The 11,154-nt window shown below is 49.0% G+C and overlaps 2 protein-coding genes across 2 annotated transcripts in view; both read right to left on the bottom strand.

The window, feature by feature from the left end:
- CLK3 (CDC like kinase 3) overlaps positions 1-11,154 on the bottom strand; it is an 87,169-nt gene that overhangs the window by 66,461 nt on the left and 9,554 nt on the right. The window lies entirely within an intron of this gene.
- The window catches only part of ARID3B (AT-rich interaction domain 3B), a 34,583-nt gene continuing 24,505 nt past the window's right edge, over positions 1,077-11,154 (bottom strand). The window contains exons 4-8 of the mRNA XM_056865744.1: positions 6,415-6,598; positions 5,226-5,488; positions 3,218-3,472; positions 1,396-1,500; positions 1,077-1,254 (exon numbers count right to left, since the gene is read on the bottom strand). Of these exons, the coding sequence (XP_056721722.1) occupies positions 1,097-1,254; positions 1,396-1,500; positions 3,218-3,472; positions 5,226-5,488; positions 6,415-6,598 (965 nt within the window). The 3' untranslated portion in view covers positions 1,077-1,096. The remainder of the gene's footprint in view (positions 1,255-1,395; positions 1,501-3,217; positions 3,473-5,225; positions 5,489-6,414; positions 6,599-11,154) is intronic.

Here is an 11,154-nt window from a genome sequence, read left to right as displayed (position 1 = left end):
TCGACAGGGATTTTCCAGGTCCGCTGAAGATTTTGGAAGGGGGCCTGCTGAAAGCTGGAGAGAGTTAACCCCGGCAGCAAACGCAGATAGGATGTGGGCCCCAAGAGATGGGGCGGCATTGCAGGGAAGGAGAGCTGCATATCACACATGTGTCCCTCCTCTGGGGGAATCTCAAGCAGCCGTAATTCTGAGATATTTGGCAGGCAAAGGGAAGAAAAGATCCAATGGTACCTGTACCCCTTGGCAAAGGAATTTCACAGCCAAACATAAAGGTAATGGCCCAGCTAGGCTGGAGGGTGGGGCTTTCCCAGGAGCTTGTGAAGGTCTCCACCATGGAGAAGGCGGTACTGATTTCCTCCCCATCCGCCCCCCACCCGCAAGACTTGCCCCAGACATCAGCACCCTCCAGAGGAAGGCAGCGGACTGAACTCAAGGAAGAAGGGGCAGGCGGAAGAGAAGGGGACGGGGAACACATTGGCCGATGAAGCCTAGGAGAGAGGAGTGGAAGGCGCATGAGGGAAGGAGAGGAGGGGTATCATGTGCCGGCAATGCATGGAAGGGTTGGGTGAATGAGTGAGCGTGCGCGCCAAACCGGGAAGAAGAATCCAAGAGGGTGGGCGAGAAAGTATCAGCCATGTCCCGCCGCAGCCTCATGGATAAGGATTGTCAATACACTGCAGACATTTAAAATTATTATTTTTAAAAGCACACTCCTTTGGGCTTCTGATTTGGGGAATGGGTTTCCAATACCCTCCAGCCTTCTGCTACCACGGCGATGCTCAGTCATCTACAAAAATGCACAGCCCCTCGAGAGAATCCCTGATTGAAACACGCCCTGTGTCCTTCTTTGCCACTCTCCCCCTCCCCCCATCAAGGACACAGTAAAAACCTGAAGAAAGGCTATGGACAGACCGCGAGAACCGTCCCGACGAGGAACTCGGCCGGCACGGAATCTCCCGCTCTCTGCCATCAGCCAATCGTAAAAGCGGGCTCCCTCAAGATGAGGTTTAAAAAGAAAAAGGAAAGAAAACTCGGCCGACTCCTTTCTGGCTCGCGGGAGCCGCTCCAAGGCCAGAGACCCGCCCCTCGGTTTCCCTCAGAGAGACCAGCTGGTTGAGGGCTCGGCGCTAGGGGTGCCCCTAGAAGAGGTGGGGCTGGGGGAGCAGTGGGAGCTGCTGCTGCTCCCCCCGCCTGTACTCTGCGCGCTGGATCCGGCTATGAGGTGGACGACCGGCTTCTGGGCAAACAGCACTCCTGCGGGGCAGACAGAGAGAGAAAAGCGCAACGGAGGGTTATCCCAAGAACCAACCAACCAAGAGCCGTTGAGAGATTGCTAGTAGAGCCTCCCAACCTCCCCGCCTTCCCCCATGGCCAGAAACTGCCGCTTCTCCTCACCAGCATAGATTGTGCCATTGATTTCCACCGACATGTTAATGCTTCCGAAGCCAGACGGGGTCCAATTCAATGATGCCGCCGTCGACGCCGAATCTGATTTATCTTCTGCTGGGAAAGGAAGTGGGGGAGGAAAAATGCAGTGGTGTGATTTGGGTTGTGATTGTCTCATTGTTAAGGATTCCGTCACCTGCAGCAGCCTGCAGTACTATCCTTCGCCAGGAGAGGGGATATATGTCGTAGATCCCAGAAGTCTCAGTTAATATGGGACAATGCACTGGAAACAACTAGAGATGCTTAACAGGGCTGTGGCTCAGTGGTAGAGCATCTGCTTGGCACGCAGAAGGTCCCAGGTTCAATCTCCAGCATCTCCAGTTAAAGGGACTAGGCGAGTAGGTGCTGTGAAAGACCTCTGCCTGAGACCCTGGAAAGCCGCTGCCGGTCTGAGTAGACAATAATGACTTTGATGAACCAAGGGTCTGATTCACTATAAGGCAGCTTCATGTGCTCAACGTTGCCATGTTTCAGATTTGAATTAACAGACCCTAAACACATAAGCAAGCACCATTCTGCCCTCAGACGATTCCCTCAAAGGTTCCTTACTGTGAGGGAATCTGTGCATTCCTCCCCCACCCTTTTTTGTAGCCGATTCTTGTATTTCCTAGACTTGGAATAGGCAAATCTTTGGCTCCAAGCTCATCAGGACCTACCGAAACAACAGAAGTACCTGACTCAGTGCAAGACCTGCTTCTCAGATCGTTTGCCTCGAAGGTCAGGAGTGCCACCGAGCAAGGCAGCCCTCAGACCCACAAAAGGGCCATGGCTCAGTGGCGGAGCATCCGCTTGGCACACAAAAGGTCCCAGGTTCAATCCCCGGCATATCCAGTTAAGGGATCTGCCAGTAGGTGATGGGAAAGACCTCTGCCTGAGACCCCGGAAAGCCGCTGCCAGTCTGAGTAGATAAGACTGATGTGGATGAACCAAGGGTCCTGTTGGGTATGGCTGCCAACTCGGAAGGCTTAGGAGGGGAGTGGACATGTTCATGGAGGATAGGGCTATCCATGGCTACTAGTCCAAATGGATACTAGTCATGATGCAGACCTCTTCTCTCCAGGATCAGGGGAGTAGGCCTATTATATTAGGTGCTGTGGAACACAGGCAGGACAATGCTGTTTCAGTCATCCTGTTCGTGGGCTTCCTAGAGGCCCCTGGTTGGCCATTGTGTGGACAGACGGCTGGACTTGATGGGCCTGGGTCTGATCCAGCATGGCTTTTCTTAAGTTCTTATGGGGGATGGGGCTATCCATGGCTACTACTCAAAATGGATACTAGTCATGCTGCAAACCTATTCTCTCTAGGATCAGAGGAGCATGTCTATTATATTAGGTGCCGTGGAACACAGGCAGGATGGTGCTGCTGCAGTCGTCTTGCTTGTGGGCTTCCTAGAGGCACCTGGTTGGCCACTGTGTGAACCGACTGCTGGACTTGATGGACCTTGGACTGATCCAGCAGGGCCTTTCTTATGTTCTTATATTCTTATGACATGTTCTTATGGTGGATGGGGCTACCCGTGGCTACTACTCAAAATGGATACTAGTCATGCTGCATACCTATTCTCTCTAGAATCAGAGGAGCACGTCTATTATATTAGGTGCCGTGGAACACAGGCAGGACAATGCTGCTGCAGTTGTCTTGCTTGTGGGCTTCCTAGAGGCACCAGGTTGGCCACTGTGTGAACAAACTGCTGGACTTGATGGGCCTTTCTTATGTTCTTATAAGGCAGTTTCATGTGTGTTCACAGAGGAAGAACACCCTCTCCCCTCACCTCGGCCATTGATTTTGATCTTCATGGGCAGCTGCCGGGCCATGCTGAACAGGTTGCGCTGAAAGGCCTGCTGGACGAAACGCTGCTCCTCCTCCGTCATCCGCGGGGCCTTCTCGGGGGGCTCCCCGGACTCCAGCCGCTCCCTCAGCTGCTCCAGGGTGGCCGTCCTGGCTGCTACGGTGGCCTGCTGGTTGGCCAAGGTCACAGGCATGGCAACGCGATTTGGCGTGGGCACGGACACAGGGATGCCATCGCCTGGGGAAAACCAAGAGAGGCTCTCAGGATCTCAAGCCAGGCGCCTTCCTCGAGGTGACCAGGGAACAGCTGCAGGCTCCCAAAGTCTTGCAGAGTAGAGACTTGAGAAGTCTTTAAAAGAATAAAGACTCGAGAGTGTCTTATTTCCCTGCAGGCATGGCCTTTAACTTACACGAACTGCTTCAGGAATCCCTGCTTCATTATGCTGATCATGAGATGTCTCATGATCAGCATAATGAAAAGTGGAAACTCTTCTATAGTTATCTTGAGGCTACATGAAACCACAGTAAAAGCCTAAAGTGATATAATTACTAGTTAGTTTTTCGAAGTACAGTAGTAAACAGTCATAAGAAACACATGATGACGTTTATTATCAGAATGAACCTATATTCGTACTTGTATATTCGTACTTAGATGATAGCCAATTTGAGAGACAATCTTTATGTAGCCTGCTCAGTTAATTTTTTGTATGAGCAAGAATGTATGTTTTTTTCCCCTTTGTTTTGTCAATGCCTTGCCTTTCCCTATCATTTTTACCTTCTGTATCCTTAATTTAAAAAAAAAAATTTTTTTTAAAGGAATCCCCAACCTTGTTGAGCCTGAGGGTACCTTTGGAATTCTGACACAGCATGGCGGGCACAGCCAAAAAATGGCTGCCTCAGGAGGCGGAGCCAGCCAGCAAATGGCCGCCGCGGCTTATGTTCAGTCACCCGGTCCAGGTCCTTGTACTGTGCTGGCAGCTGCTAAACCAAAATCTTTCAAAATCCGCACAACCCATCAAATCTCCAGCGGCCAATCAGAAGCCTTGTGGGGAAAAAGCCCAACCCACTCTTCTAAAAACAATCGGTGGGTGCCAGTAAATGTGTTGGTGGGCATCATGGCACCCACAGGCACTTTTGCTGGGGACCCCGATCTACTTCCTCCCTCTATTTACTGTATTTTCCGAGTCGCTCAAAGCCACCGAACAGTCAAAAATGCAAATGAAAGCCAAGCAATAAACTTGATATATCAAAACGTTAACTCCCAGAGCGGAGAAGCAGCGAGACACCCTCCCTATGGAACTGGCAGAGGGACGGTCGCGGCCGCTTCTCGCGCCCTGACCCCCGGGCTCTGCGTCCCTGCCCCTTGCCAACGGGCCAGTCTGCCGGCCACTTGCAGAAATGCTGAGTTACCCAGCTGACCTTTCCTGCTTATTAGGAACGCCACTAGGCCTTATTTGTCAGGTATCACAAATCATGAATATCGTAGGGCTTTCATGCTCCTTCGATATAATGCTCTCCCTTCCAAGTTTCTTCAAGGGATATATAATAAAAAGCCAATGGATGCACAAAAATGTATATGCAACTGGGACACATTAGAAACCACTGAACGCGTCCTTTTTGAGTGTGCGTTGTACGATCATATACGCTCAGGCCCTCTGAGTCCCTTGTTAGCGGACTGTCCCAGATCTCTCAGAAAACATCGTCTAGAGCTCCTTTTGTCAGATACAACTCCAAATTTATCCGTTAGTATGGCTTGATTTGCCTGGCTGGCAACTAAAATAAGACCAAATGCACTTCAGGCTCTGGATTAACCAATCTGTGATTAGAAGCTCCACTGTTTTATGCATATCTTGGAGGATTTTATCCCTTTATTCCCATTTTTAATCTCCACTACATTTTTACCTTTTGTATTATCGGTCCGTAACTATTTATGTATGTATTTAATTTCAATTTTTTTTAGGATGTTTGACGCAGATGAAGTCTGTTCTGACCTTTCCTGAGAGCTGCCGCCGAAGACAGGTGGGGGTTGCTGGTTGTGCCGCTGGGGGCAAGGCTGACGACGGGGAAGCGTATCTTGGGGGGGCACAGGAGCGAAGGCGGTCCCCCCGTGGTGGCGGGGGAGTAGCCAAACAAGGAGGAGCTGTAGCTGGGCCGGCGGCCTTCCCGCCGGTTGCCATCAATGGCGGCTTGCAGCTCGGCAGGGGAGCTTAAGCACTTCTTCTCACATTCGTAGGCATAGAGGTACTTCATATACCTGGAGGGAATACAGGGGAAGTGTAAGTACTCGGAAGATGAGTTGGTCTTTACATGCCGACTTTCTCGACCGCTTAAGGAAGAATCAAACCAGCTTACAGTCCCCTTCCCTTCCCCACAACAGACACCCTGTGAGGTAGGTGGGGCTGAGAGAGCTGTGACTAGCCCAAGGTCACCCAGCTGGCCTTATGTGTGGGAGTGGGGAAACCAACCCAGTTCACCAGATTAGCGTCCGCTACTCATGTGGAGGAGTGGGAAATTAAACCTGGCTCTCCAGATTAGAGTCCACTGCTCCAAACCACAGCTGTTAACCACTACACCACGCTGGACGAGGTGTGGCATTTTCTATGGACCACAGGCGGACTGAGCCTTTGCTCAAATGTAATGCTTGCCGAATAGATTTGGCTAAGCCAATCTCTTAAGATTTAAAATACCTGCTGCAGTGATTTATAGCCTCTGGTTATGTCCGCGGGCGCAAGCCAAAGGGCTCTTGGCCCTTATCCAGTAGCACAAGCCAGATGGATTAACTTGGGGGATCCCGACCCAGGATGTCTCACCCACTCTTTTGTCTTTCGTTTGGTTGTTCTATTGCTTTTTGTGTACGTTTGTTTCAGACTGGTTGTTTTTTTCAAAGCTGCTTTGGGTCCTTGTGGGAGATACAGATATACTAAACTAATAGGTTTATGCTTAGAGCTTTGCTGTAAAAATGACAGCAACGGAAAGAACGAGCTAGATCCTGGGGGCGGGGGTCTGTTTCCCCGAGAGGCAGTGCTTTCCTCCGGCCCAAGGGCCTTCCTTCCCCCGCGACGCAACAGATCGCTGCGTCCTTCCGCCGCCTCCCAAACCACGCTCTTCCTCAGTGCTCCAGTTTCACCCGGCGACGCTCAGAGAGAACACGGCCGCTCGGGAAAGGGCTCCGCGGCTTACTGTGTGCGAAGGGTAAATGCGGCACTGGTGATGGAGGTGGGGAGGTTAAGGCCTTTGGTGATTTCCCGCCAGATCTTCTTGTTGATGATCTCCACCAGCCCGCCTTTCTCGGTCACCAGCTTGTAGAGCATGTACAGGTCCAGGATCTGCTTCGCCATGATGGGGATGCGGTTGATTGGCGTCCCTGAAGCCAGGTGGGGGGGGGGAAGAGAGAGAAAAAGGGGAGAGAGTGAGCAGGCGGGGGGGGAAATAAAAGGTAGGAAACTGTCTTGCTCTAAAAAGGGGGGAAAGCAGAATTTGCTACTATAAAATGTGACTGAAATACAGCCACGCGTCCCAAACTGTTGCTTTTAATGGGTTTTTTTGAGTAGTTTTCAAGTGAAAAAGAACACTGTTTTGTTCTAAACCTAAAACCTTAAAAAAACATTAATCTACAGTTCGAGAACCACCGCATTTGTGGTAGGCAAGCACCTACCCGAGGAAGGGGAGAGAAGAGCATAGCGAAACAAAACCTCACTTGTAGCCCAACCTGGTAACAAATACTGGCTCCTGTCACATGAACACACGAAGCTGCCTTATGCTGAATCAGACCCCTGGTCCAGCAAAGTCAGTATTGTCTACTCAGACCAGCAGCAGCTCTCCAGGGTCTCAGGCAGAGGTCTTTCACATCACCTACCTGCCTAGTCCCTTTAACTGGAGATGCCGGGGATTGAATCTGGGACCGTCAGGAGAAACGGCACAACACACAGTGGTTCGCGACATCTCCCAAAATCTGAAACAGCCTCTGCCTGTGTGCTCTGGGCTAAAGAGAGGAGGAAACGACTGTTCTCTGAAAAGGTACACTGAGGAAGGTTTTTTTGTTTTTTTAACGGAGCAGGGGCAAAAATCCCATGCCAAACATCTCCGAGGTTCCTTTGAAGCCTGCCCGTGACCTTGTACTTGACTGATTTCAAGACTGCCCAGCTCGTCAGCAACATATTTATCATCCCGTGACGGACAGCTGTCGGCCTCCGGGGTATCAACCGGTGCCTGGAGGTCGGATGCTTTCAAGGCAGTCGCCTCTTAAAGACCTCTCTCTCGATTCAGGCACCGTTTCCTTCCGTCAGCCGAGGATCCGGTGGTCCCGTTAATTCCCCAAGATTTGGAAAAGAGAACAAGGAAAGGGTTGTTTCGAAACGCACCCCTTGCCTCATAGCCTTTTTCAAATCTTGGGGTCTGCTGAAAGACCCAACAGCGTCTCGCTCAAAAACAAAGCTCGGTCCGTAAGCTGCAGACTGCGGGGAATGTCAGCAAGTGTTTCAAAAATTGGGGTTAGAAAGGGGATATTTGTGCAACGCTTAATTCAGGGTCCGAGGAAGACTGCAAGATGTACCAAAAGGGACCCCCCCACACACACAAACAAATATAGCAAGTTGTCCTACGCTGACTATGTGGCCAATCGGCAGCCAAGCCACAACCAATTCCTTCTGCAGGCTTTCAGGGGTTCACTTGAGCATAGCTGGGGTCTGGGTTCAAATTCAAGGAGTTTTTACGACAGCCAAAACGGCAGCTATTGCTATGCCACCAACAGCTGACGCGTGTGTGAATGACCGCAACAGAACGGTGGGCAGGGACACAGTTAGTCATCCCAGGCTGTAAATTACTTGACTTGAGGGGCCGTGGCTCAGGGGTAGAGCCTCTGCTTGGCATGCAGAAGGTTCCAGGTTTAATCCCCGACATCTCCAGTTAAAGGGACTAGAACATAAGAACGGCCCTGCTGGATCAGACCAAGGCCCAACAAGTCCAGCAGTCTGTTCACACAGTGGCCAATCAGGTGCTTCTAGGAAGCCACTAACAAGATGAGTGCAGCAGCACCATCCTGCCTGTGTTCCAAAATAATAGGGATGCTCCTGATACTAGAGAGAATAGGTATGCAGCATGACTAATATCCATGCTACTAACAGCCATGAATACCCATCTCCTCCATGAATATGTCCACTCCCCTCTTAAAGCCCTCCAAGCTGGCAGCCATCACCACATCCTGGGGCAGGGAGTTCCACAATTCAACTATGCGTTGTGTGAAAAAATAATTCCTTTTATCTGTTTTGAATCTCTCACCCTCCAGCTTTAGCAATGACTCCGTGTTCTAGTATTATGGGAGAGGGAGAAAAACTTCTCCCTGTCCACTCTCTCCAAACCATGCATAATTTTATTGACCTCTATCATGTCTCCCCTCAGCCGCCTTCTTTCCAAGCTAAACAGCCCTAAGCATCTTAACCGGTCCCCATAGGACAATTGCTCTAGTCCCCTAATCATTTTTGTTGCTCTTTTCTGCACCTTCTCAAGCTCTGTAATATTCTAGGCACCTAGGCAGGTAGGTGATGTGAAAGACCTCTGCCTGAGACCCTGGAGAGCCGCTGCCGGTCTGAGTAGACAATACTGAATGGGATGGACCAAGGGTTCTGATTCAGCATAAGGCAGCTTCGTGTGTTCATGTACCCCCTTCCTGAAACAGCTTTGCTTCTCCAAGGAAAGCCCACGGATACACGCATGCATGTTTTCTGTTAGTTCCCAAGTTTAAACCTATGCACTTCTATGCTGGGATTTGTTATTTGAAACTTAGCAAAGTGGATGCAGGAAGCATGCAAAATGGTCCGATTTCAGAGAGCAGTTGGTGGAAGGTAAATTGCTTTAAGGGATCAGGCTGCAGATTGTTGTTTTTAAAAAAAAATATTGTGTGCTGTTTTTATCTTGCCAGCTGATTGTTGCATTGAGTTTTAAGAACTTGCCGCTCATTCGTTGCTTCAATGGCTGCCATGCATCTAAGGAAACGAGGTGGGAATGGAAATATTTCAGATCAGTAAACCCAAACGCCGTTTCTAAACGCTCGGCCTGCTTTGGAGGTTCTCTCCTAAGCTAATTACAATAGCAAATCTGGCTCACAAAGAAGCTACGCAAACACAAATCGGAATAGGAAATGCCAGAGAGAGGAGATCACGCAGATGAGCTGCTTCGGCAGGAAAGGAAAAGAAATCCTCTAACTAAACACCAGAGATGCTGCCCGCAGGACAGATTTCCTGGAAGCCTCAATCATGTTCCAGTGCACAAAATATTCAGGATCCTTGACGTTCCCTTGATATTCTGCCCAAGATGAGACATGTTCCACTTGGGCAGGTTGCCAAATGGTCGTGGAGACTAGGTTTGGCCCCAGATCATGGGGCTTGCTCTGTCCTCACTCTCCCCACACACGTGGCTTTTGAACATATATGAACATATGAAGCTGCCTTATACTGAATCAGACCCTTTGTCAATCAAAGTCAGTACTGTCTACTCAGACCGGCAGCGGCTTTCCAGGGTCCCAGGCGGAGGTCTTTCACATCACCTACTTGCCTGGTCCCTTTAACTGGAGATGCCGGGGATTGAACCTGGGGCCTTCTGCATGCCAAGCAGATGCTCTACCACTGAGCCACAGCCTCACCCCGGAGAATGTATTAGGAAAAAAGTGTGTGCGCCGGTGATGCGGGGCGGAAAAATTTCCTAGTAGTTTTCCATGGAAAAATTTCTGCATCACATACGCAAATATAGACCATTTATCTATAGTGGCCAGGACTGCCGTGCCCTCAAATCTAATGTTATAAGGGCTGAAATGCGGGATATGACGCGTGGATAAATCCCAGGGCTTGTACATGGTTACACTGGCCTCCTTCTGCTAACAATATTTAAATATCTGAATCCCTTATTTAACTCTGAATAGGGAAATTTTGCAATTCAAACTAGTGCATGCGCACTAGTGATGCGGGTTTTTCCATGGAAATTTGAAGTGCAATATTTTCCTATTCAAAGTTAAATAAGGAATTCAATGATAAATTTCACTGCATAAGCTCAAAGCCGTAGCAAAGCAATAAAGACAACAAACAAAGAAAAAATCCGAGTAAAACCCATCAAATATCAATTAGAGGATTGAAATACGTAATAAGCAATTTAACACACAAGCTTTACAGCTAAAAGAAGGACAACGAACAATAGTTTACAGCCGCTCCAGAGGACCTAATTCATTACACCTTATTCTGTCCTCTTTACACAGAGCCCAGATCTAAATTCCTCGGAGCGTTTCTAAAGGGCCTAATCTTTCTCCAGATCCAGAGAAGCTGCTCTTTCTCCTATCAGACGCCAATCCCGATGTTTCCTACAGTCTCCCTCTTTGCTTTAGCAGCTAAGAAAATCCGAGCTAAAGCTGGTTTTAATCAGGGAACTTAACATATTTAAATACTAGTTTCTTGTGGGTCAGACTATTTTAATTTTAATGTTATTTTAATGTTATATTAATGTTTTGTATGGTGGATTGTGATGGCCTTCGGCCGCAGACAATAAACTATCACAAACTTATCACAACAGTTTACTGATCCTATATTATTATTATTAATTACATTTCTACCCTGCTCTCCCTAACCCGAAGGTCGGGCTCAGAGCGGCTTACACAATCTAAAACACAATAAAACAGTAACCCTTTAAAATAGTTTAAAATACAATTTTAATGAGGAGTGATCCAGGATAAACCAGGGAACTATTCATTGTCCAATGTTGCATAAGAGGATTTTGGCGGAATCTTTATAACCCGGGCCACAAACTTTGCCAGTTTGTTGAGCTGCCCATTTATCTCTACCTGCACAAGTAATTCAATATATTTAAATGCGAACACATTTCTGATAAACATTCTTCCGGGTTAGAGGGCCGGTGCTAGCCAGGTGCGGGAAAACGTTA

The sequence above is a fragment of the Euleptes europaea genome, chromosome 20 (assembly GCF_029931775.1).
Source record: "Euleptes europaea isolate rEulEur1 chromosome 20, rEulEur1.hap1, whole genome shotgun sequence".
Lineage (NCBI taxonomy): Eukaryota > Metazoa > Chordata > Lepidosauria > Squamata > Sphaerodactylidae > Euleptes > Euleptes europaea.
The sequence above is the reverse complement of the archived record's forward strand: the minus strand, read 5'-3'. Positions and strand labels throughout refer to the sequence as shown.